The sequence below is a fragment of the Dermacentor andersoni genome, chromosome 2, assembly GCF_023375885.2.
Source record: "Dermacentor andersoni chromosome 2, qqDerAnde1_hic_scaffold, whole genome shotgun sequence".
Taxonomy (NCBI): Eukaryota; Metazoa; Arthropoda; class Arachnida; order Ixodida; family Ixodidae; genus Dermacentor; species Dermacentor andersoni.
In genome coordinates this window covers 105,845,556-105,872,993 of record NC_092815.1, presented here as the reverse complement: position 1 = coordinate 105,872,993, position 27,438 = coordinate 105,845,556, and the positions used below count along the sequence as shown (strand labels likewise).

The 27,438-nt window shown below is 47.5% G+C and overlaps 1 protein-coding gene across 2 annotated transcripts; it reads right to left on the bottom strand.

Moving 5' to 3' along the window:
• Positions 1-27,429, bottom strand: LOC126541482 (oxysterol-binding protein-related protein 9-like). Of its 2 annotated transcripts, none has more exons than XM_050188233.2 (12): positions 26,646-27,429; positions 25,042-25,183; positions 20,132-20,493; positions 17,369-17,398; positions 16,423-16,585; positions 13,265-13,427; positions 12,236-12,320; positions 9,570-9,841; positions 7,204-7,326; positions 6,151-6,242; positions 5,020-5,155; positions 1-440 (listed from the first exon to the last, which is right to left on the bottom strand). In XM_050188233.2, the coding sequence occupies exons 3-12, from the start codon at positions 20,436-20,438 to the stop codon at positions 357-359; spliced, it is 1,455 nt and encodes a 484-aa protein (XP_050044190.1). In that variant the 5' UTR covers positions 20,439-20,493; positions 25,042-25,183; positions 26,646-27,429; the 3' UTR covers positions 1-356. The 2 variants fall into 2 exon arrangements, with proteins under 2 accessions (XP_050044190.1, XP_054932653.1); XM_055076678.1 differs by having other exon boundaries at positions 26,710-27,429.
• Positions 27,430-27,438: the final 9 nt, after the last annotated feature.

The following is a 27,438-nucleotide window of genomic DNA, read 5'->3' as shown; positions in this document are numbered from 1 at the left end:
TGCAAAAAAAAAAGAACGAAGGCTCCCGTGGAGCCTAATTTATTATCACAGTCCTTAAGCCGTTGAGCATGTTTTGACGCTAAACCTTTTTTGTTGTCGCAAGTAAACTTGCTCCAGACCTCGCCGCCTGAACCAAAAGGGCACATCGCCAACCAAAATCGGCGCCACAGTTTATAAGTGACACTGACGAAAGTCCCGGGTGACATCGGGGAAGCGAGCGGCGATAGACCCTTTGCACAGAGCCCGCTGGACACCTGGTGATGGCGTGCTGATGGGAACCCATGGGAAAGCCTCAATGTGTCTATGCGCGATCTCCGCTGCCCCTGAGCTTATTTCATCGTTGTCGTGCTGGTCGTCTATTTACCGCCTCTCTTCGCTGCCGCTAGACGTTTGTGCAGCGGATACTTGTACGTCCAGCCTTCGCCAAGCGGCTCGAACACCTGCGTCCCCGAAATTCAAAGAAATAAGAAGACCAAAAGAAATTTCGTGGGGTCATATACGCCATAGCGTCATAGCGGTCATAAAGTTCGGCACGTCCTTCGGTCGTAAATTCGATTCCCATTAGCATAGACATGTCTTTTCGGGGCTCTGTCCCGAGATTTTCATAAACGGACACAGGACACGAAATCGCACTACTGAAAATAACGGCTATAGGCTTGGGAAGAGGAGTAGTGCCTCGATCAACTGCCACCCTAACGCAGACGTGACTCTTTCTGAGTCTATGCTGCCTGCGTTGCAAAATCACTATATATGGTTGCGTATAGAATAATCCCAATTTTGTCTCCTCAAGAGGAAGCGCAGACGAACGTGAGTATTGAGGGAAAAAAGGCGGCGAGATGCATTGCGCTTGTTGGAAACTGCCCTAATCAAAGCTTTGTGGAAACGTTTCAGTTAAAAGCTATGCGCAGACACACGTGGTTGCGCAATTTTATTTCCACTTAGGCGCAATGAGCTGTTCACGTCTTTCTCCAATCACAGATTTACTGTTCTATTCTATTTTATTTTATTTTATTTTATTTTATTTTTTTTTTATTTTTTTTTATTCGAGTTAACGCGTACATAACCGTTCGTGTTCTGCACCGAGCTTGGCAACATAGCGAGTACGTGCCTTCCCGATAGGATGCTTCTTCTCGGCTTTGAGAAGGCGCTTCGGTCCCATTACACAGGTGCAAATTCTGCAGAAACGCACGGTGAAAAATCACTTCTGCAGTATTCCGCAAGGTGGGGGAAGTATTACGAAAGGGGAGAAAATGTCATCCTCCCGAATGTAGCAAAAGCTACAAAGGAAACCAGTGCGGGTTTCTCGGAAAGAATAACGCTCTTAAGTTGAGGAAAAATTCGTTCAGGTCCGGGATTCGAACCGGGGACCAACGCCTGCCCGGGGCGGTTATATCCACAATGCGGGTTTTTATGCCGATAACCCTTACCAACTCTCTCCCATCGAAAATGTTCACGCGACCGTGCGACCGCGCGACATTCACCACGCGACTCGAGAGACCTAGGTGCACCAACGCGGATTACAGTTTCCTGGATTGTCCCAACTTACTACTACACTGTCTCACGGATCGGCTCAATTTACTAGGCCATAAACTGACCCAGAAGACACGCCCAACCAGGGAGAGCAAGTAAAGGAAAGCTTTCCTTTAACGAAACAATTAGGCAGTTGAAGGTAGATATTTGTTGCAGTGGCAATACCTGGGCACCTTTGGTTGCTTAATTGCGCAATTCCACAGAGAAAAGAGCATGTCATCGGCACCTCTGTAGGGTTAGTACAAATGTCTATATAAGCCAATTCGTCTGCTTCGTGACCGCTTTGTCGTGTGCTCGCCGACAAGTATACACGTGGCAAACTCCGGAGTGGTAGGAAAATCAAGCTCCGATTTAGAAAAGATGCGCACTCTCGTGCGCGTAGCGCTGAAGAGGAAACTGGCCACCACACATTTGCATTGGAGACTACGACCATGAATACACGAACTCTGCGGAGCCCCTGAGTAAAGGCCCCCACGGTCCCGCTATATTTCAAGTACTGCTTGGTTGTCCCGTCTGGCGGGAGGCCCAAGAACGCATTTGGCCAAGTCAAAGCGCAATATTACGTTCAGCTGAGATGTGCCCGAGAATTCAGCCATTCTCATTACGGCAGTGAATCGCAGACGTGTGATTTCTTTCATGCCTTGATGACGAGAAACAGCGAACATGACTGTAGTTCACACTATCTGGTGAAGGTGCTCTTCCACTGTTATTTTGTCCTGAAGTGTACAGATGCCGCTTTCGGAAAACCTTACGCAAATATGCATTAAATATTTGAATCAACAAAGCAGGCGTAACCATGACCTGCCGTGGTGGCTTAGCGTCTATGGCGTTACAGGATCACACCACAGGATCACAGGATAATGTCACAGGATCATGTCACAGGATCAAATCTCGGGGGCCGCGGTGGCCGCAATTCGATGGAGGCGAAATGCAAAAACGCCCGTGGGTGCTGTTCAAAAAAGAAGTATCGGCGACGCTCAACTGCATGCGGGACCACAGCATGACGTTTACAGACTTGCATTCGGGCCCGCAAAACTCTTCGTAGCTTCTTGACATCCTTCTTACTTCAGTGTCGTTCGCACACAGCAACACAACTCAACCAAACATGATAAAAAGGTGAAATTTGCCCACTCCGTGCTTTCCTCGGATGACATAATGAACGTAACGTTTCCATAATGGGGAACTCGTCATTATTACCGGCTTGACCCACTGCCATTGAAAGCACGTTGCTGGCACAGCATACAGGTTCTTCAGGGAACTCTCTGCTCTAGAAGTGATCAAAGACAGTTGCCTAGCAAACCTGGGCAGCTTTTTCTCCCTCTGCTCAACTCTACCTCAAAAGCGAGGGCTAACCACAACGTGCTCTTTAAAGCATTGTCGCGGAGGACAAGAAGCAATAAGTCCAGGACTCCTAACGAATTTGGACCTTTCAAGAAATACTGCATGCTGAAAAAAAAAAGAAAAACGTGTGGTCAAGCTTAAAAGCACCTTATCCTTCTGCGTCGTTGCGGGGATAAAACAAAACGAAGAACTGGGAAACAAAACGTGCCGTTTTGAAAACTATGCTGTCGTACTGGGTTGTGGGTTTGGTTCTTCATACACTGAAAAGCGACTTCTCATGTGACAGTGTTCTTGCCGAAATGGCTTCTTGAGGCCTCACTGTCAGACAGTACGTCGCGTGTGGGTGCAACTGCTGTGTTAATTGCCTGCAATACAAATGTGCCACAGAATCCACAAAAATGAACCCGTTCTTTTCAGGTATTGCACAAGCGCTCGAGTCTGTCCACAAGAACTTCTTGGGATTGAAGACTGCCACATTTTTGGGCAGCAAAAAGCTTTCCGTTGGCATTGAGTAGCATTACTGTGGTCCTATAACGTAAAATTGTTTCATTCCGATTCTATCCCAATATCCCAACGACGACTTTACGTGACCGCCGGCGCACGCATAGGGCGGTGACCCACAAAATTGTTTGGGTAGCACAATCAAACGCTTGCCTCGTTTGTGGAAGGTCACTTTTATTTGCATTCGAAGGGAGTGGCATTGCCTAGCTTGCCAGGTCTTTCTCATCTAATTGGCTGACGTGAGGAAAGGGGGCACGCAGAAGTGGAGAGGGTTGCAGTGGTAACCAGCCATTGCAGTGATAACCGGATGAGGACAGCGGCACCAGCGACTGCGATTGGGCCGCTTCCCCTGACTTAGCTTGCGGTGGCTGGTCGAAAATCGTGATGGCATGCCGCTAAGACTGATCTTCAGCGAAGAAGAGTTGGCAGGTCGATGTCATTTACATGCCAAAAGGGTTCGAAAACCATATACGGCCATGCAAATGTTTTTTATTATACACAAAAAAATCAATTCTCCGAGTAGCCAGTGATAGAGCGATAGGCGGGCAGCCATCTTGTGTTTATTTCGGAGCAGGGCAGTCTCCTGCTATTCCGAGAAAAAAAATGTTCACTTTTGTTCGGCGGGTCATATAGTGCATCTTTAGTGCGTACATGTCACCTTGGCGTGACGAGTTTTCGCGTTTTGTGACGTCGCGTGACCGACAGGCGAAGTGCAAACATCTCGAAACTGTTTGACCAATACCGGGTTGCTAATAATGATAAAGGCGTAGAATCGGAAATAATTTTTTTGTTCGGATTAAATACGTATAATGAGTGTGTATGCGTCATATCAGATGGGGATTTTTCGCGGTTTTCATGACGTCGAGTGACAGACAAGTGAAGTGGGCATGGTCGAAAAGTTTTTGATCAATCATGGATGGCAAATGACAGAAATTGAGTAGAAACATATTGAAATAGCTTTACGTTGTAGAGCCTCTACTTTTCTCGGGAGCACTTCGTGAGATTTCATTCTTCTCTAAGGAAAGTGCGCCGGGCCTACTGGTATTGCTAGCCGTTTGCCAGATAACGTATTATGTGCATCGCAGTTTCGCTAAAAGGAGACCAAAGAATTACATTAACTCGGGCTGATCCACAGATCCCTTTGTTAGAAATCGGCCTGCGCTGGTTCGGTGGACAACGCAAGCTAACAGAAGGCTTTTTTTTATTTAGCAGAGGGAAATAACATTTTGTGTTTAATACACTGACAATTGAAATCTATGTTTTCAATATTTTATTTCGTTGTATGTATTTCTCCGTTGCACTATATATTGTTTTTTTTTTTTTTTACTATACTACAGCAGCGAAGTTCTTTCTTTGTGTATCTGCATACCGTAAGGGTGCTTCATAATTCCCGTCTATGGGCCTCTGTTGTAACTTTATTTGCTCTATCTCTCCTAAAACCACATCGTGAGTACATTACTGCATATAGCGCACCCTAAACGCAATGCCGTCCATGCCAGGTAACGACTGGGTGGGCCTCCGCGAAGCTGCTTAATTACAGATTTTAACTTAGACACCCATACAGATCGTTTCTGGTGAATTAAAAACGAATAATAATGACGTTATCACATTGTCGTCGCAATCACGCGGTGTCACTCAATCACGCACCCTGGTCTCCCACTTGCCGTTGCACTCCTTGCGCGCCGCCGCCTCTTTCCGTTGTTGGTCTTCCAGCAGTGATTTGGCCTCCGTGGCCTTGTCCACGTCCTTGCGCTTCAGGTTTAACGTCACGTCCTTCCACAACCTACCCGGACGACGAAGAGGCAACATGTTTTAGGCGTATAGGGCTGATGGTTTCGCCATGCTCCCTTATCATATACCGACACATTTCAAGCAGGATGTACTTTTTTTTTATATAAAACTCAAATGGCAGTAACTGCGGCTGATCGAACTTTATCAAGCTATGTTTCCGGCAGTGAGGGCAGGGTGTGAAAAACGGAACTGAGGATAGACTGGTATGCCTGCCTGTGCTCTCACTTCGTCAGTAGCAAGTGCGTTATGCGATGCGGTGGGACAGTTAGGGCGGGGGAACGTCCTGCATTCACGCGACGCCGTCACGTGTTTCGCGTGGAAGGCACCTGCCGCGCAAAACCCATAGGCACAGCTGTTAACGACTTCCGTAGACTAAACGCCAAAAAGGCGTTAAGGCTTGAGTGGAGATGTACTGCGCACTAAAACCCATATGTGCGACGACGCGATTATCTTGGGAAATGGCAGCGGTCTTATTTTAAGAAAACCCTGTCCAACGTGTCACGAGAAACGTCGAATACGAAAATGACTCTTTAGTGTATCTAGGCCAATCAGTAGCTGTTAACGATCACCGCTGTAGAAGAGGTCAATACACGTGTTTCTACTGGTCACGGGAGCTAAACTTCACGAGGAATCCATCCATCGTTGGGAAGAAAACCAACTGGTAAAGACGGTGGTTCCTCTTCCGCGCTATTAATAAGGTATCAGTAACTACACGCAACCACCTTCGTATCTATGTAACGCATAGTTCATTGAAAACTCTGGGCTGAACGTGTCACGTAACGACTGCAAGGGAGCAGTCCTTCTGTTGTCTAGGGGTTGGCGCTTTGCCGGACACAACATGCGCTGGCATTTATGGGACAGGGATGTTGAGGGTGGACAAGGAAACAGTATTCCCTTTAGCCAAAATGCCATTCATTCACTCTGAAAGGCCCGAATTGTAATCTCAAATACAGTTAAGTCGTTCTTTCTCGGCCACCACCACCTCACCTGCGCGACTCGTGGGCCACCTGATCTTTTATCGGCTGGACGATCTTCCTTGTGATCGGCATGGTTGTCGTGTCGACGAAGGTGACCTCGGTCTGTGGAAAAGTTGCACTCATCACAATTTTTCATGACAAGCTCGTACCGTTGTTAGCTACAACACTGTAATGCTAACAGACGGAAAGCATTTAAATTGCAATGTATAAATAATAAATAACTACGAAATAAAACCCTATACGAAAAGACGACGTCGATGAGAGCCGACACACATGGGCGCCCAACAGTGGCAAAAGTCTTTCTTTCTGTGTTGCAATTAAAAAACCATTATTTACCATGCGTTATCCCGGGTTTCATTGTCTGCTAGCTTCATGAAGTTATAACTAGCAAACAAAAAAAGCCCCTCAATTCTCCTTGTTCTTCCTACTTAATTTTATGTTGGCAGTTCTGGCATACGGTGCCACAGTGAAACAAAATTCCGTCAGCACCTATTAATTACCGCGTAAATATCTCACTCCTATAGTGTTTGTGTGTGTCCTTAAAGCTATGATGACTGCTTATTAAGTTCTGCCAGGAAACCAGTCTCAGGTGGCCGAGGTAATTGTTTCTTCGAGCCTTAACTTGTGCGGCAAAAAAAAAAACAAGAATGCTTAAAGCTTTCTTCTTTCTTTTCATTTTTTCATGAATTATTATATTAGCATATTATTAAAAATAATTGTGCCAGCCTGGAAGGATTCAGTAAAACAAATGCTTCCCGCCCTATACGAGAGGCCACGGCAAGCTGTCGCGTGCCTTGGAAGCCAGAATATTCACGTCGATCTCGGCGCTTTCTTTATGCACTCACGAGCTACCACCGCCTTTGCGTCGCACGAAATGGAAGTTTGCCACCGATTCGGGCACCGCCCTTCATTTCCTGATACGAACCGTCTAAAGATACGCGAGACTTCGGGTCTAGCGAACACACGAAGTAAGCTCGGGCTGCCGCTTCACGCCTGCTAACGTGCGCTCAAAAAGCAACGAAATCCCAAAGTTTCGAAACGCAGATCGCATTCGGTCTCTTACCCCGTGAATGTTCTTGGCAGTCATGACACCGTTCCACTCGCCAGAAACCGTGAGGAAAGGTCGCTTGTCGTTGGGCGGGAATATCTCGGCCGTCAGCTGGTGCTTCCTGCCTCCGATCAACGGCTGCACAGCATGAGTGGAACGTGTCATCGAGCTGTCCGCTGGATGGTGCCAGGAGAAATAGGGGGGGGGGGGGGGGGGGGGGTTCGACGTTTCCAAGCATGCACAGTTTGGCTTCGAGGGACGTCGCGTATATATTGGAGGGCTCTGGATATATATTGGAGGGCATTCCGTATCCATCGGAACGCGGCGCCACCGCTTATGGTAATCGAGCCCGCAACCTCGAGCACAGCGGCGAGACGCGATAACCACTGAGCCACCGCAACGCGGGTTGTGTAGGTATATGTACCGGAAACATTTGAGAGAAACCGCAGTGACGAGCTGGAAGGGAGAGAGCAAAACCAACTTCTTCATTCCTGTAAGACCTCTGCGCCATCGCTTGATGCGACACAACGTTGCGACGAGCACAGCCGCAGAGTAATTCGCTGCCCTTGCATGCTTCTCTAACAGTCATTCACGGGGCGCAGCGAATTACTCTGCGGCTGTGCTCGTCGCAACGTATTGTCGCATATATATATATATATATATACAGGAGAGCAATTAAAGGCGGATACGGGCCACTTGACATATATACTCACTGCCGCGTGGCTCTTCTAGAAATGAATATATTGTTACAATATAAAAAAGAAAGTTTGTCCGCTTTCGGTGTGACGTTCCCGCATTCGAGCTACAGAAAGCCCTATACCGCATATTTCAGTGACGACTGCCTCGGATTATTAAGAACAGAAGATGCAATGCATATGATTTACTGATCAAGCTTCTTCATATCAACGGCGGGCGTTTAATATTTTCACGATAATTGTCAGTGCAATTGCCAACTATCGGCTTTAGCGGATGCGTGTAACTACAGAAATTAAGCCGGCTAAGTTCTCGAAGCTAACGTCGGGCGAAATGTTTCGTGCTTAGCGCCTGTTTCGAGAAATACCAGGTCAAATGTGCGCGCCGTGAAATGGCAATATCCTTCCAATAACAGATTTTTGTACTGCATAGCCTTTCTCGCTCTCGTTGTAAGGGCGCCTAACAACGGCCCCCTCAGCTTGGTGCTTAGAATGCTTCCTTATTAGCCCCCCTCAGCCCCGGCTTAATTGGTTCCGTTTCCATCAACTCTTCAATTAACTATACTGCTACGCATGCCTTCCTGGCCGAGGTGCAGCCTGTAAAATGTAGATGCACTGGCCAATGTGGCAACGAAAGCCCATATTTTGCGGGCAACCAGCAGGCGCCGTAGTACAGAGCCTACAGCGCGAGTGCAGGAAGCAGTTTTCCCTAAATACGTTGCTATTTCGCGTCACCAAATTGTCCGCTCATCCTGAGGCCACATGTGTCCAGCTTCTGACCTGACTGAGCAAACGGCCTGCTATATAGAGCGCAGGAGCGCATGCTCTCCTCACAACCCACGTGGCCACGGACGCACGGGACTAACGCGAACGCCGATACAGTGGCGCGTCTGTTATCGCTCGAAGTGTCGAGCCATTTTCGTAGCCTTCCTACCGGACCGTGACTCCATAAACCTGCCGTAGCGTTTCCTGTCCATCGTTGGTTGCCCATAGCTGCCAGCGGTTTACCTTCATGCACGCACTCACAGTAATCGGAGCACTTTCCCTATACGTGAACTTCCGAGTCGAAGGTTAAAGGGCAACTCCGGCAATTTTTTGATGTCCACTGATCTCAACAAAATTTTGAATAGGCGTTCTCTTTTGCACTCTCATTATATGTGCCAACCTATATGGCTGTAAGTCATTTAGTTTTCCTGAAAATGAACTTTAAAGATTGGTTGCGTTCCCCACTCATGACTTTCTACTGGCCCCCCTGTGTTTGTGACGTCAGAGACTACACCGCTACTGTCGCTGAAACAATCGCTTAAATTGCGGCTGTCTAGTTCGGAAACTCTGTAAAAGCTCCCTGTGTCGTCAGGAGACATCATCAGCTTCACTTCTTTGGCGTTCGCGCCACGTATCCTGCGTGTTCAGCACGCGTTCTGCGGGTTTACATTATGGTAGTGTAGGATCTGACGTCATTGACTCATCGTGAGGTCATACGAAGCAGCTACGCGTATCGGTTTCGGCATCTCGTTTATTGGTTATTTAAATTTATTGATGAATTTCTAAGCAAATTTAGCCACCCTACAGGTGACAAGACTGTCAGTGCCATTTGAAAATGGCAATATCCTGATATGGCTGAAGAAACGCCGGAGTTGCCCTTTACCAGCTCATCGGTTCTGCGCGGCAGGCAGAGCCGTTGCGCACCTTGGTGTGGAATTCGATGGTGCAGCTGTAGCCGGTCTTCTCGCACTTGATGTCGACGGTGCCTCCCAGCTCTATCCAGGGCACGGTGAAGATGGAGCGTCCGTAGCCGCTGGGGAAGTTGACCACGTACTCCTCATCGTGACGCATAAACCAGATGGTGCCCTGGCCAACGTTGTGCACGCCGATAGACATTCCCAGGAACTTGGATTTGGTCCAGATGTGCGCGCAGCAGCAGATGCCCTTGGCTACGTGCTCCGCGTAGAAGGCCGACACTGCAGAGCCAGGCGACAGAGGGTTTTGGTAAAAGTGAGCGAGTCGAAGGTTCGCGTGTGGAACCCCGAAAAGCCTATATGCGCGTTACAAGCCTGACGTCTACAACGATTGCAGTTTGTGGAAAAGTGGATTGAGTCTCCATCGCAGACGCATTGTGAATGCTTGGAACTTGTTTCCGCGTGTGTTTCAGCCCCGAAATGTGCAAGTTATAAGCATTGCACAGACCGACGGTGAGCTGCGGACGCCTAAATTTCGGAGATCAAGTCCAACGTTTCGCAAAACTAGTTGCAGTTGCCGCCGGCAACTATTCATTTTCCTTCCTTTCTCGCATTCCAATGGCCGCTCAGCCAGCAGCAGCAGGAATATTAAATTAATGAAATCCGTTAAGAAAAGGGATCGCTCATCATATATTTGGGGGCCGGTCCAAGGAATGGAATCACATGCGACGACCGGTGCCCGCCTTAGACGCGTAAATTTTCAAATTCAAATTCAAATTTATTTCCTTGAGAGGTATAGATTTATACCTATGTATACATTGAGGAGTATAGTGGTACAGACCAAAGTGCCGAGGGGCCTCTGTCGTTGCTTGCGGTGACTCAGTTCTCGGGCGATCTGTTGCAGGTATTTCTGCCGGAGGTCTCGGTGAGTCGATATCCTAGTAATCTCACATGCCCGGCAGTAGGATGCGATCCCGTCGTGCAAGTGCAGCATGCGACTGATGCGGTTGCTTCCGCTTCAAGTGCACTTCCGCCCTCACTACCGGCTGCGTTAGGTTTGCTTCTTACGTGTACTACCTTAAGCTAGCGAGGATATTCTGCCAATTCGCCTCCCGTCCAGACTTTGTGTACTAAGTCTCCAGAATCGCGTTGGGAACTTGCGTCTCGAGGGCGAGGCATCGTTCTCGCTTGGAGGCAGTGATTTGCTTTGCGGGATCAGGGTCGGCCGATTCTGGCAGTACTTGGAATGCCGTACCGAAGCGGTCGTCTCGTTCGCCAGGGTACGTGCATCTTTGATGCCGATGCTGCTGGCGCGCCCTGGCAAGTAATAAACACCTTCACCGTCAAGCCATTGTATTTTTTAAACGTTTGTGTTAGGGTGATTGTGCACATTTTGGCGGTACCGTTGTCGAGCCGTTTGATTGCTTCTCTGCTGTTGGTATAAATTGGGAGATATTCTCCAGCCTTGAGTAGCCCCTGGAATGCCTGCTGGTGTACCTCACCGACAGCGTGTAGCACTTTAGACAGTTCCAGCAGGCCTTAATTCGGTGTGCGGTCATACTGCTATTGCCATACAGTGATACCACGACGAGTTTTGCGAGTCGAATACAGCAGTTACATTCTGCGCCTGTAACCAGTGCATTTCTAATGGCTTCGATTTGCGCTGCATATCGTGTTCTTGAGTACTGAACTTTGTTGGCAGTAGTAGTGGGATCCTAACGAGGTTGTCGCGGTATAAGTCGAGGAAGAGGATGTAGGTTTGGATGCGCTGGGTCAGGCGGGACAATAATCATCTCCTACCTCCTTCATGCATCCGCGCTTTGCCGGTGTAACTCGTGACATTTCATGTGCGCTATGATAATTGTTCTCAAAACTGGAGTGCTTATATAGTTCTCCTACACAAGTGTGCAGTGGCAGGAAGGTGATAGTCGCAAGGAGCAATAATCAAAGGGAAATATTTTCCCCGCTGTTTGTAATGCGTTCTGGTCAAATCGAAGCACACCGCCGCGTACGAAGCTTTGGATGTCAGGTTCGCCAGGCACGTTTTGGTGGTTATTACACCGGCTCCACTGTAGGGATTTTCTATACGGTGGATGGAATAGAGATGTTGGCGTAGCATTGACTTGAGCTATCGTATTATAGTATACGTGTCTTTATTCCGTGAATTCACTAAGTGGAATGTTGCGGTGTCGGGGATAGAGTTGAAGTTTCGGCGGGACTAAGTTGGTGGCTGCCAGCGAACCACGCTGATCTCTCCTAAAGGATCGAGATCAGGAGGTTGTAATGTTTTTGTGGTTGTGTGGTATCTTCAGTACTGCTGAGTGAGTTGCGTGGCAGGCGCCTTTCTCATCGCGCTTTTTACGATAAGCCTCACGTAGGCCTACCTCTGTAACCTCGTCGTTATGACACATTATGTCGAGGTTGCTAAAGAAACTCAGAATCAAACGAAACAGTCCTCAGTTCAGACAATCGTTATCCCTGTCTAAACTTTGGAGAATATCGCAGGGTCGTAAATCTGGGTGTCAAGTCAATTCACGAAATCGCTGAAAGTCGCGATCTTTGTCCTCCAATGCTCAACGAGAAGTCCCAACAACAATTATAATTTGCACCCCACCAATCAATGCGTAAATCAATCAGTCTGCAAGCAATCAATCTGCGAAAATTTGGCCAGCATACCAGGTGGGTGGTGGGACACCTGCTCTGCGATGAAGCACAAGTCGTTGCTGGTAGCCCACGGCACCGGGCCGTCGGGTACGGGTACCTGCGGTTGCCACGCAGGGCATCTGATCAAGATCCCCACCATGCATTTACGTAACTCTCACGAGAACTGAAATGTTGGTTGCCCGCTCTGCACTCAGATATTATCCGCTATGAACTGAAGTCGTAGAGCGATAAATTGTTTCTGTGATTAGTGAACTTTTGCAATATCGCAAGGTTCAACACTATATGTCCTGCACGATCTGGGGTCGCTAGACTGTTTAACGAAAAGTACACGAGAATTAAATGTGCCATAGATTACAAAAAAAGACTGTAGTTTACTGGTCCTATGTTCTTCTGTATGTCATGCAACAGCCACTTTCTGATCGTGCGCAGGTTACACGGCCACACCAGAGCGTTAGGGAACAGTGCTATCTTTGAAGCGGACAGTCCGGCAGGCAAATGCAGGGTGCGTGGTGCTATCACTGTGTTTTGCCGTGATTCCATAACTTGTGTGATTACTTTGCCTTATCTGACTTCTCAAAAATCCTTCTGCTAACCATATCATTTACAAGCAACAAAAATTTCGTAAGGTTCAAGATCATTTGAAGGCTCTTTCTTATTGTAGCTACAAACCGACATATGCGCACAGCCGACTGCAAAAGTTCAAGAATTCATCAGCTGCCCCATGTTGAACTTCGTTGCCACCCAACGTTACAACGCTATTATTGTATGCCGTAATTTTCTTTCTTCGTAACTCCCCGAACAACAGCGAAACGGACATAGCCTTGCTGTGGCATGATGAAAACCACCTTTGTACGCAGCGTCGAGTCCTGAAGTTCTTACTTAAGCCTTTCAACTCAAGCGAGCCCTCCTTGATTTATCCACTACTACGCAAACAGCATGCCACGCGACCACACCAATCTACTCGAGTCTGACAAACCACCTATGCACGCGATACACGGCCACGCGACAGGAGACTGAGAGCCAGAGTGTGTGCACACTGACGCCCGCCTTGTCGCCGATCCTCCAGTAGCAGCGGAAGATCTCCCCAAGGATCGGGTTGTACGGCTTCTTGGCTACGGCGCCCTTCCGTCCGGCGTGGAAGGCGGACAGGTACCAGCGCACTACCTCCACCATGCGTTCCTTGGCGCCGCCCCGGTCCACGATGCTGCGCGCAGGGCAGGCCGTGAGACGACGTGTGACTTTCGTGTTAACAACGACGCACCTAATATCTTTTCTGAGAAAGGCGTGCGTAGATTTACTTCACAGCTTCGTGGTGCTATCGCGTGGGTGACTCTTTACCCATTCGTGGAGCTTTCTCCACACTTCGGCAATATTATTTTTGTTATATAGTGTTCCCGGGCTTCATTCAATTTGTCGATTCGGCCTCGTACACTGTAAACCAGTTTACATCCTTAAGGGTATAAATACGTTTACAGTGACTATTCAATCTGCTAGCTTCTTCAACACTAGGACCGTGTTCGTGTCGCATCCCATGATTGTAGTTCTCAGCGTGTACCGAAATCGAAATCTAGCTACCACGCGTTTTCGATGTCCTGGCTTTATTCCTTACGTCATGCCATAGTATATCGGGCCACAAAACACGCCAGCGCTATAGTTTGCACTGGTATCGAGATTATCGTGGTATTCTCTAGGACTATTCATAAAGGAACACCAAAAATAAATACCAAGCTTGATCGGTAGATGACACGTGTTTTTTAAACCATATCATAAGTCAGTCTTAAAACGAGCGAAGCCTTTTCGTGACAGAAACGGCGCAGAAACGCAGAGAGGAGTGGCGACGCTGCAGCCTTGGAATTCCCGCGAATCAGTTGCCCGTGTCGTCTAGGGTGTTTACTATGCCCACTCGCCTCTAGTCAATTGTGTACCAATAAAGAAAGGATTGCACCACGTTCGAAAGCACATGCAGACTGGAACTGGCCAAGTATTGCGAAATTCTACTGCCCGAAGTGTAATAGCTAACCAGAGTGTATCACAATAAACGAATAACAGCGCGAACTGACGAGGACGAGACGAGTAGACGACACACATATGGCGGTGAGTGTGTGTGTCACATTCTTGTCCTCGTCAGCTCACTCTGTTAGTCGTTCAATACTACGCCGTAGAACCAACTAAACCACGAAAAAGACTTAACCGGACTAAGGTACACTAAAATGAGTCTTGTCATATTAACACCTTCGCCACAGCAGCCTGGGAAAAAAAGGTCTAAGTTGAGCTTGACTTTCTCTGCTAATAGTCAACCCTTTTCTATAAAAAAAGAAAACAAAAAACAAGAACGAAAGCTTTGAAAGTATGCGGTACTAGCCTAACCTGGGCTTGCCTTCACCAAAATTTCATCAGACAGCCTGTACAAAGACTGCCGATGTTTTTCTACATAATAAAGAGAACGTCTCATAGACAGCGTTTTAATTCTGTCGACTATTGTCAACTTTCTGAAGAGAAACACGTTTGGAAGTGTGTGGATGACAATATATGTCGCGGTAATAGACATGTTACGGGAGTATCGACATCATATTTTCATCTCATTTATCGTGTTAGAATAGGATTCGAGCTTTCTAGAACCACGAAAAGAACATGTTGGCAAGCATGAGAGCGCCCTAAATAATTTACAATAATGCTTGTTTCTAAGAACCAGGGGTCGAATTCACAAAGCTTTTCGTCCGTAAGTTCTGTTTGCCACGGACCGGTCTCACTCGCTAATAATATTTACTTCATTTTTTTTTAGTTAAAGATACCTTACTGGCCCCTATAGGCATTGTGTAATGGGGGAGAGCACAATCAAAGATTACAACACACAATAATTAGACCACATATGTGAATGCATGTACAAAATTACATGGTAAGAAGTGCGTTAATATACAGTAATATAGTATTACCTAGTATTACCAATACGTACAAGGAACAAACCGAACGCTTTTCAGCGTGACAGCTCGTATGTTCAAGATCACTATTGGCTAGAATTGTATCTTGCGAACAAGTTTAGGATAAGAATGTTTTGTGAATACGGGCCCAGTTTCGGTTATGATGACTAGAAAGTGAATGCGTCGTGACGTCATTTTACGCTGGCTCGCTTCGTTCCGGCCATAGAGTTTCCTACAAAATATAGAGGGATCTCTGGCGCTACAGTGTCTACAAGAGCTGCAAGCACGGCCGTCTAGCTAACATCAGAATGACAGTTAGTGCATGGATTTGACTAAGCTTCGTCCTTCTGGCTTTGAAAGACTTTGTGACTTTGCAAAATTGTTCATTTTCAACAAAATGGTACGTTGCAAAGGCAATAATTCGCAGTGATTGTGCATGCGCGCAGAATCTTATTGTCATATCTACTATTAGAAAATCTGGATTGCTACAAAAGTTTTGCCAATAAAGGTAGGTACAGCGTAGCGATAAATGAAGCTAAAAGAAAGTCTGAATCCACAAGCGTAAAGTTTAGACAAATCCATATACCAACTATTGTTACCATGGTAGCTGTACGATAGCAACGCCACCTCAAGCAATTTTTATAACAAAATATATGGTTCGCTGCGGTTGGCCACACTTGAACGCAGTCAGAAGAAACAGCGCCGCACCTTCTTTTTTTTATTAGCGACGGCATCATATGCTTAGAATTATTGCTTCATGACGTCATCAAAATTACCTATACGTCACGGTAATGTCATCAGGTCTGTCATTTTGAGATCGACCCCCAATACACGCATACACATGCAAACATCCCCCCGATTTTAGCGTCAAGCTATATCTTATCAAACGCACGTGCCTCTTCAGAGCCTATTTATCGCAGAAACAGGTGGCAATATTAAACAAGCCTTTCTCAACAACGAAACGAAATAAAAACTTCCGAAGCGGCATTGTCCCTGAGGGGCTCTCTGCAGAAGATGGTTATAGCGCCGAAAAAACACAACACACAGCAAGCGAGACGGGACAGGCGCATCCCGTCTCGCTTGCTGTGTGCGCAAGCGAGACGGGATGCGCCTGTCCCGTCTCGCTTGCGCCTGTCCCGTCGCTCCCGTATTGCGCCTGTCCCGTCTCGCTTGCTGTGTGTTGTGTTTTTTCGGCGCTATAACCCTCTACTGGAAACATGCACCAACTAGCCCCCCAACAAGTATGGCTCTCTGCCGCGGGTTTAATCTTTCGTGCCTCACCTGACAAACAGCTCTGGATGCGCGAAGAAGTCGGCGTACATCTCGAGCAGGGAGCGCTTCTCCAGAATGAAAGTGGGCAAGGTGACCTTGGTAAGGTCCATGCCAATGTAGACTTGTGACAACAGGTGCGAAAACACGCTCTTCTGGCCCTCCAATGAGTCAACTGCGACAGGCACGAGTGGGGGACTTCGGCATCGCTCGGTTCGAGCCAGAGCTTTTCAATCATATACCACTTTCTCATGCGCCGAGGTGCTACAGGGGGCGCGATGACGAGATTTGGAAAAGGGTATTTAATTGGGCGTGTGTTATTTCGGCACGCGCTCACAAAGGTGCGTTACTTTTGCTCGCTACAGTACATAATGAAGCGAGTCAGCAAACTATAACTATAGCCTAAGCATCTCAAGGCTGTTTTAGTGCAAGCGTTATCGAAGTGCCAACCCTCACTGCCAAGTTTATCAGTACGAGATACTTTGGATCTAGAATAAAACTTCACCATATTACCTGTAAACTTCACCTTATTACCTTCCCCATACTACCTGTAAAACATATTCTAGGAGAACGTTGCGTCATGAACACCTTTCGACGAATTTGCAACAAAGCCTCCCAGTGTTTACGATGTCGCTGTGAAAATATTTACGAACGTGTATCGATCTAAGCTGTAAATATAGCTATCTGTATACGGAGCACAAATTACGTGCCCATATATTACGCTTTTATACGACATAAATTATCCTCTGTATGCATTGCATTTCTAGTTATTCTGTATAGCCAGCCTTTCGCAGTCAACGCTGTCATTTCGTTTTCAAACTGCGCGTTATCAATTATTCATAAAAGGCGGCACTTGAGGTGAAAAATTCTCGAAGAAACCCTTCTCTCATGACATTTCCTGAATATCGCTCTTTCAGAACCGATTAAGAGAGCCGTCATTTTTCAAAATGGTACTTACTATCCTCCTCATTGTTCTCTTCATAAGCAACTGGAAAAAAATAAACATTAACACTGCAGATTGTTGTCACTGTGGGCTTCGCTGTTATGAGAAGCACCTCGCAAATGTAGCTGGCTATTCGGCATCGTTTGGGGTTCTGTACATCCAATTACGTTTGCGACAGCAGCATCAAGGTGACGACGATAGTATATGACGGCGTTGAGAGTGGAAGCGTAACAAGCTGTTGCATTACGACCTGAGCTGATCCATAAGTTGATGCAATATGTGGTGAAACTAACGTGCTCTAGATTTTATCATCAACTTGTTGCTATGCGGCGCGACAGACGCGAAAGACAGTAATGATACGCGTTCAATTCCTGCACTTGTGGCGCGAACGCATTGTTCATATGCAATGTGACGCACGCTCCAATCGCCTCAAGATAGTTTAGTTGACGACAAATTGTAGCACGAAGGCAAAATCACAAAGAAGACACGCATACTAACGTCACAGACTCTACTAACAAATACTAACAGCTACTAGTGTTGCTAGTAGCGCCTGTGACGTGAGTCTGTGTGTCTTCTCTGCGATTGTGCCTTCGTACTACGGTATGTAAACTAACCAACCCAACAACAAGTCCTGCTGCATAATACGCCTCAAAAGTTTACAGGAACGTTGGCGTCTGCACGCGAGAAGCAAGCATGGGTATGTAGAACCTGTTGGGGGACCCCGGTTCGATCTACCCACCGAACACGTCATTTTGTCGTTACTAAATATGCTCGAGACGAGTCGAGACAAGAGCCTGCCTACCTACTTATACCTACCTCCCTACCTAGCTACCTACCTACCTACCTACCTACCTACCTACCTACCTACCTACCTACCTACCTACCTACCTACCTACCTACCTACCTACCTGCCTACCTGCCTACCTGGCTACCTACCTACCTACCTACCAGCCTGCCTGTATACAAGCAAGGTGTCAATAATGTCAATGTCAATGCCAATAGTAAGCCTCACGCTGTCACTGCTCTACACACACATGTATCAGTTATTGTGTGCTGGCATTATGAGTAGTGAATCTACTGAGCTCGCACACAGCACCCCCAAAAACACCAGAGTTCAAAAAAAAGTGGAAGCATCTGGACCAGCGCTGGAATGAAAAGGGAGTGCTCGATGGTGCGCGAGATTAGATTGATGGGAAATTATTGGTGCTGGCGCACAGTGAAATATTAAATGACGTTTCCTGCCCGGACTATGCAGAGCATACAGCTCAGCAGGAATGTTATAGTGGGCTTACAGTGCGCACAACGCCCATCCCTGCAGCCGAAGGCAGAAAGAGATGAAAGAGATAAGAAATGCAGGGAGGTTAACCGGACGATAGATACCCAGGTTGCTACCCTGCACTGGAGCTGAAGGCACAATGCTGCCCTGTCACTACCACCGCAGAGGCGACCGAGCGCGTATAGCGTTGACGGTGCGCACTCCGCATCTCAGGAGGCCCTCTAACCCTACGCGCGGCAGCGGCGCATGCGCAGTGTGCGGGATCAGCCCGACAACGGCCGTGACGGCGCCTGAAGCTTCCGCATAACTGCTATCGCGATAATGTCGTCCAGAGAGCGCAGTGGGCCGCGCGCAATGTAGCATGTATAACATGCCCGATTAAATCGAGCAGCCTGGATGACTACTTGTCACACCGCCACGCTTCAAAGGGGACGCCAGTAAATCACCATCATCACCAACCTGCACGAGGGCTCTTTATACGATGGCATCATCCTCTTTGACGGGAAATTTCGACGGTTTCCCTGCTATTAAATGTGTACCTATACTCGTAAGTGGGCTTTCTTATTAGATTAAGATATATTCCCGTGCTAACGCGCGCATTCAATCATGCCGATAATTTACAATATATATATATATATATATATATATATATATATATATATATATATATATATATATATATATATATATATCCAAACTTTTCTATTTTTTCTTCTTTTCTTTCTGACCGATGTATTAGGGCTAATCTTTGCACTTCAAGTGTTGCTACGTAACTTGATAAGGTGGAAGCTTGGGCGAGTTGGTGATTCAGTATCGACATGTGTGCACAGAGCAAAAGACGAGGACTGAAGCAGCGCCTGTGTTGTGTTCTTCCTTCTGTCCTCGTCTTTTGCGCTGTGCACAGCTGTTACTACGTAATTATTGTGGGATTCTATGCCTGTGGCCTGCTGCCATGTGAGGTTGCGGACCTCTTCAAGCCCCAAACAAAATGCAGGTTCCTAGACCAACGATATTATGTAGCCGCTTAGGTCTGCTAAGAAATAACGATTATTATTATTTCTAATGGCATCTCTTTTGATACGTGGTGGCTATAAATAGTGACCTATCCTGCTGGAGCTCAATGAGTTTTACATCTATTTGAAGCCTAGCATTTTGCCTAACTCTATTTGATACTCTTTCTTCTCATTAAAAACTACATCTCGGTATTGTAAGATTGCCTATGCCTGTAACAACTCCGGCTACATCTCGTCCCTGCTGTTTTTCCACCAGTACTGTAAACGTATCTTGCTTGTGTCGACAGCTGACCGGTTAGCGCTAACAACTTTGAACCCCAGCGCTTATGGAAAGTGGACGTTCCCTACGGTCCTGGCTGGGAGAATATCTTAAATTTAAGGGTGAAGCTAGTGAGTGGGTGTGAAGCGCGGAAGAAGCGCCACCTTTCATTGCGCTCTAGACGGGTTAAGCAAAGACGATGCTCGTTGCACGAAGTAGCAGCGCCTGACCATCGTAGGGGTCGGTGGACGTCGATGCTCCAGGTGGCACGTTGTCGCGACGCCCCTTGCTAGACGACGGCGAGTACCTGGTCGGCGACTTGGACGACGATGCCTTGTCGGGGGATGTCACCGACTTGTCGCGGCTGTACCTCCTGCTGTGGTACGAGGCCGCCGACCTGTCCGTGGAGGCGATAGACCTTTCGGTCGTCTTCTCGAGCGCCTTCTCGTTGGCTTTGTCAGTGGGCTTGCTCGACGACGACCCGGCCGGCGGCTGCCCCGACGAAGAGCCGCCCGGCGGCGGTGCCCCCCCGGACATCCCCGGCGCGCAGAACTGGGAGCCGACGCACCGGCAGCCACTACCGAAGAAGCACCTGCGCGCGCCACAGGCACGCGGGGTCAGCGAGCGAACCCTAGCTCTCTTCGATCACAACCACGAAGACTCATCGAACCTCTACTGTCCTCTACTAACCCTACTACTACTACTACTACTACTACTACTACTACTACTACTACTACTACTAACCCTACCCTACTCTACTAACCTCTACTGTCCTCTACTGAGAGACAGTTACTGCGCTGCACTTTACCCCATTTCTTCCACTTTTTCCAACATAAGAATCTCCTTCACCCGATCGTGCGATAGGTCGATGCAATCCCTCACGAGTACACTGAGTCGGTGTTGAATTCATAATCAAGTCGTGCTGAATTCAATTCAACAGCGAAGCTGTTAGCCTTTAGCTGGTCGGGATTTTTCGAGGCGCGTCCTCGCGGAAGAAAGAAAGGCCTTCAGCGATTGAAGCGAAAATTGCATACATCCTTTGCCTATCGTACGTACAAGATACAGCACAGCATTCGTTTCAATAAGGAACAAGCACAAAACAAGCATCCAAAGCACATCATTGACGATACTTCTTCATAACACTGCAAAGCGCTCCCCGCATACGGTGTCCGGCACAGCTTACTGTTGCGCAAGTTGCCACGGCGACGGCAGCTTGCGACGTGGAGAGTGACGTCACTAGCCTTTCATATATAAAATAACCAGAATAGCAACTGATTACATCCTTGTTGCAGCATCGCTCTTGGTAGGCAAGCCATAGTTATGACTCCCGAGGAGCAGCGTTAATACGAGGAGTGGCAAAGGGAAGAAGAAGAAACGGCAATAAGACCAGCGGCGGCGCACTGGACTTCACTTTCTCAGGACCCGTATAGCGAGCCAATATTCTTTTAAATATAATTTCCTGAAAATTTGTCTATTCGTTTACGCTGGTGCTTTGCCATGAAGTTCTACAGAATGCCGAAAGGACAATGGCCAAAATTCCTGGACATGATAGAGCATGCAAGTCGTAGCAATAAATAAATGCCTAAGCTCTACCCTCCTCCCTCCGTCCTCCGTCTAATCTAAACGAAATTCGCGCATAGACTACGCCTTCTTTGGCACACAAACTTCTCAAAAGCCGAACAAATAACACCAATAGCCGTGGTTATTATACAGCCTCAAAAGGAAGTGTGATATGCACTGTTACAGCAAATACAACAGATGACCAAGCAGGGCCTTTAGCTACCTTACGGCGTCAGTTTTAACAGGTACGGGATCGTCATGTAAGTAAGGGTATTCCAAAAGTACATTCACTTTAAAACGGTACCATTTACTCGAAGTTGTCTCGAACCTAAATACCTCAGCCGGCACGGAATGGAGTGCTCTTCGAATAAAATTTTTTTTCTTCAAATTCCTGCATTATCAAGCCACCAAGTTGCCTCCTTTCACAACTAACCACCCACAACATTTCAGTATCTTGATGATCATGCCGCATGGGTGAATCAACGCACTGAACAGAACAACGGGTTTTCCTTGTGTTCTCTCCGCTTTGTCCAGTTCAGAGCGCTGCTTCACCCACATGGTGTGATGACGGGTCACCAACTAGCCCAACTTTCCACATTACTGAATATCTTGACGAATACAGATCTCATACAATCTACGTCGCATCCATCCATTGCCTATAGCTACTCCGACCAACAAGGTAGTCTTAATAGACAAAAATTAGACCACCGGCGCGTCTTTTTGTTTCTTTTAGTTTATTTTTATTCTTTTGACGGTAGTATACCCTGCCGCAAAATGCGCTTTAGATCCACTCATTCGCCTGCACTTTCTGAACCAGTCCCCGAAGGGATGGACTTCTCTATTGATTTCACCAGTTCAACATGACGACATCTGCCCGTTGTCATTCGTTTCACTCAGTGCAGGCTTCGTTCAGGACGAGTTTACAGCATTTCCTGCACTCGCTAGAACCGTAGTGCAGCGTTCATGCAACAGGCGCCGTGCCGGTTCCACACGAGCAAGAACTGCCACTGAACGCGCGGGAACTAGTTCACGAAGTGCAGAATGACTCGAACGGACATGTTGTTTCGCACTAACGTGACACCAGAGCTGAGGCTACCATTGGCCTTAGCAAACTGCCTGAATACAAATGCACGCGATCTCGCAAGCGCGACAGAGCGTCTCGCAGCTTGGGCCCCATGCAGTGCCAAATTATTGTGAAAATTGGAACGCACTTGGGAAAACACGGGGGAGGCGGGAGATGGAAATTCAAGACGATGAACAAAACGAGAACAAGGTAATACTGGTAGCCAACGTTTCGACAAGTCGACATAAGTGGACAGTTGGATTAACTTCACGGCTCACCGCTCTCCTAGTCCAATCAACTTCCTCGACACGACGGTCCACATAGAATATAGAAAGCTGAGAATGACACTTTACCGGAAGCCTATGGATATCCAGCGACATTTAGACTACAACAGTCGTCATCCGCGACAATGCAAGCAAGGAATTCTTGTCGGGCAAGTGAAACGAATAAGAATCTGCAGCGAGAACAACGATTATAACCACTCCCTAAATTACCTTAAAGCAGCGCTGGCAGAAAGAAACTATCCCCAAATTCCTCTCGACAGAGCTTATGACATCGCGTTAAGAAATGAGAGGCAGTCGGAATTAGCTAAGAAACAGCCTACACCAGAATCTAAGCCTTATAACACCAGCCTTTATAACAAAGTATTCTAATGCCCTCCCAAAGATAAACAACATCCGTCGAAAATACCACCCAATATTATCAAGTAACGAGCGTCTGAGAAAAGCGTTCCCGGTGGTACCAAGGGGGGCCTGTCGCCGCACCAGAAACATTAAAGACATGTTACTGCATGTAAACGTCAGCCAACATGATTCCCCCATAATAAAAGCATGTTGTCGCCCCAGGTGCAAAACCTGCACCTTGGAAGTGACACGGAAATTAAAAGCACCGCAAGTAGTTCTACACACGAAGTGAAAAGCAGCTCCACTTGCACTAGCTCCGATGTGATTTATATGCTTGAATGTTCCTTCTGTAGGAAACAATGTATCGGTGAAATAGGACAATCAGTGAACGTCAGGCTGAACTGCCACTTCCCAAAGCTTCCCAAAGCCGTCGCTGAGCCTTTCAACCAACCAGGTCATAACTTTGATGAACTTAAACACTACATCCTACAGTCAAATTTCCGTTCTGCGCGAGACAGAAAATAGAGAGAATCATACCTCATCCATGAGTTCAAGACATTGCAACCAATAGGCATAAACGTTTCAAAGGAGCCTTAGAATATATTCGGTATGCTAAGTTTCAAGCTATAGGCAACAGCACTTAAGTAACTTTCATTGGGTTGCTTAGTGTTTCATTTTTCTTTCCCCCCTTTCCTTTTTTTCTTTTATTTATATATTTATTCCATCTTAGTAAATTTTTTTCCACGAGCGCCATTTTTTACCGTTCTTTTATTTCTTTCGCAGAGACGATTGTTCACTGACCTAAAGCAGAGCAGATACGCCCTGCGTCTTCCAGGCCTCTTCCACGAAAAAACACACGGCTGGCTGACACACAGCGCTTCCTCACATTCCTCCACCGACGTTGAATAGCACACCTTTCTTTTCTATTCTAAACACTCGCCGCTAAGACACCCTCGTTCATTGCCTCGCCCACCCACCTTGCCCCTTCTCCCCTTTAGAAGAATCCTACCTACCTCTATATATTGTAAGCACTATTAACGTACTTCGTCGTTTTCATTTGTACATCGCCATCATCATCTTCCCTGTTCTTCGACTTCTTCGCGCATGAGCTGGGGCGTTGCCTTTTTGGGAATAAACAGCGCTGGACAACTTGATCGGTCTCGGTATTATAAAGTGGTAACTTGGTCCAGCGGCGTTATCGAGAGCCGGTGTGAGGCAGGCGTAGCATCGGAACGACGTGGTGCGGAACACGACGGCGCGTTACCGGGAGAGAGCGAGTGGGCAGCGAGACAATGCGTCTGCATCATGATGACTTTTTCCAGACTTGTACGTTAATGTAAAGTCATATTCCTGCAAGCGGACTATCCAGCGTCCTAGGCGTCCTGACATGTTTTTCATTGATGACAGCCAACAATATGTATACTGTGCCGAGGAAAGCATATGTCGCCTTTGAAAAAGACAACTCCACTTGTCGAATTTCCTAGGTATACTTTGTGGCGCAAAATAAGTTTCTTGAAAAGGGACAGAAGAAAAGACAGTGAAGCGCCAAACTATCAACTGTTTAATGACAGCCTAAACAAGCGTATAGAAGAAAAGACAACTTCCGCTGATGCGCAGAGAGCCAAGGTGCGACACAACAACATGGTCATGATAACATACTTTGGATAAAACAACTTGCCCAAGAAGATGTCCTTTTGGAGTACACTTGTCGATACATTGGCTCCCGCTTTTAACTGGTTCTCGTTTTGCTCATCGTCTTAGCATGTATTGGTAATACCGAGGCTGTATGATGTATGCTGTGACTGCATGCTGTCAACATTTCTCGCAGCAGGTCTTCGTTTCGGACCAAACCTGTCTTCCAAGAAAAGCGTTCGCCAAGCGCGAAAGGCCTCACCAGTAGTGCCGGCGAACGCTACCGTCATTCGCCGACTGTCCGGGCCTGTGCTACGGGAGGGCCCAGCACTCGACGGCGCTTGCTTCACTTCCGCCTGGCCAGCGCTGGACTCAACGACCTTAGGCTGCGTCTCCAGCAGGGCCTGCGCAGGGAACCGCCGTTGCACACCGTCTCCGTACACGCGCGCATGCTGCGGCCTTGTTCGCTGCAGCACGACTGCGGCTTGGCAGTTGGCGTAAAGACACGTGTGGCGCAAGCCTAACGTTAAAAACCGTGCTTCACTCTCTGTGAGGAACAGGCGAAGCTTCGCCATTTAGAAATGAGAGCAGGTGCGTTGTTGTTGCCGCCACGTCACAGTGAGGGATTGGCGATCCTTCGCCATTCATTCACGTATGTGTGCAGTAAACGCGCAGTACAAGCTTGAGTAAGGGGAAACCAAACTATAGTATACTCTGCCTTGGAGCTGCAAATTCAACTGTTCGTTTTTTTTTTTTTACATTAGCTTGTTCGGTAGGATGGCCCAATGCCTCCTAGAGGAAGAAGCGCGAGGAGCTAGAAATAACAGGGACAAACTTTTTAAAGGGACTACCTCTTCTCTACTGCGATCTTTTCTTCGCCAGCTTTGAGGAAAGGAAGCGCATCCCTGAGTTCTGCGATGAAGACGCCACCGCTTACAAGCACTGAACTAAAGGAGCCGACAACATCGATCGACCACGCAGCCCGCAATATTAACAGCTTCAAATTTAAGCGTACGTGAGCGTCATGTTCCTCTAGGCACGTGCAATAAATACCGATGCATAACACTGATTCTTTTTCAACGTTTCACAGTCTTCTCAGGCGCACTCAGGAGTTGCCACTAGAAACGAAACCGGCAGCACTAACTTCCTGCAAGAGTAACATTTATTTCACTGGTCCAGTGAAATAAATGTTACTCTTGCAGAAGACACTGGATACTTTCAGACCGCCCTATAATCGTCGCAATTAAATGGATAATATAGATACTTGTCAAGTCCTGCCCTCGTCTTGAGCACTTCTGAACTTCACCCTTTATTTGTGCGGTATTGACTTGCTTAACAGGGCTCTTCTACCAAAATGTCATTTTTCAATAACCTCCTCCTCAACGCCACGCCTCTCGTCGTAGAGAGCGATGGTGTGCATTGGTGGCCAAGCACAAGAAGGACGAAGATATAAGGAATACAAATAGCTTTTCTTCTCTGGTAGTGTATTCGTACACATTGTGGCTTTACGCTTCACTATGTACTAGCACCGACAATTGAAAACTTTCTTCTGCACACGACAGATATACTACCTGCCAATAGCTTCGATTCGTGTTCGCGATGCAGAAAAGTCCGGAAGCTCGACTACGAATGATAGCAACTCCAAAATGTTGTTATCATTCACTTAACAACGTAAACAGACCAAAAACCAAGCGCCCTTTTTCCTCCTGTCAACTCGTCTCTTTGTTGTGTGTCGCTCTACGTTTCATTTATACTCATGCACCGTTACTATATTCTCGACATTTTCCTACAGATGACAGTGCTTGCCCGGGGGTACACGATTTGCGTGTCGGTCAGTCCAAGTTTCCAAGTCCAAGTTTGGCTCACCAGTAGTAGCGGCACATCGCTGAGGCGGCGAGGCAGAGCCAAAGGCGGCGGGCGTGGACCTTACCCGGCGAGGCGCGGCCCGAAGACGTGCGCCGTCGGCCGTACTTGCTGCCCGCTCGTCCGAGCCGCTCAGGGGGCGCGAGTCGAGGTCGCCGTAGCCTGGCGGCTGGTAGCGGGGCCAACCGGCAAGGCCCCGCTCCCTCCCGGAAGTCGGTGGAACGCAGATTGGCCGTGCAGTGTCGCCCCAGTCTAGTTTCGCGCCGGCGATGGTCAGCTTTCGAAAACGGCCGGACTACCTGGGCATTTAAACCTGCACCCCCAGTGGTGGAGTCACCTGTAACGAGTTTCCGAAGAGACAACATTTTTTTTTTTTTTTTAACCTGCTGAGCAACAGGCACCTTTGGGCGGTCGCCTCGAAACGCAGTGACGACAGCGTACTTGTAGTTGTGCGCCTATTAGAGATCGACGAAGAAGAAGCCATCGAGTAGAAAAATAAGACGAAGAGACATGTGGGTATGTGCCGTGAACAGTTATTATCTTGAGCTAGTTCTTGCCACCCGATTCTTAGCTTATCCCCTTTAGTGGGTACAAGCCATTGCATATGATCATCATCATCAGCCGGAGCAGCATCGTCATCACTATAACAACAATGACAACGACGACGTAAAGGTTTCGTGCAGCACGTTGAGCCATACCATTAGGCACCAAACCAAGCTAGATGGTGAATACGCGAGGTAACTTTCTAGAGCCCAGACGCGATTAAAATTAGCAGTCAGCGAAGTTCACCGGGCTC

What these genes read in the sequence shown, in the direction of transcription:
- LOC126541482 (XM_050188233.2), bottom strand. Translation starts at nt 20,438, where the DNA reads ATGTCCGGGGGGGCACCGCCGCCGGGCGGCTCTTCGTCGGGGCAGCCG. An exon ending in GTCCACCGACCCCTACGATG is followed by an intron (nt 17,399 to 20,131) that starts GTCAGGCGCTGC and finishes ATTTTTTTCCAG; the next exon opens with TTGCTTATGAAGAGAACAAT. An exon ending in GGTGTCCCACCACCCACCTG is followed by an intron (nt 9,842 to 12,235) that starts GTATGCTGGCCA and finishes CTGGCTCTGCAG; the next exon opens with TGTCGGCCTTCTACGCGGAG.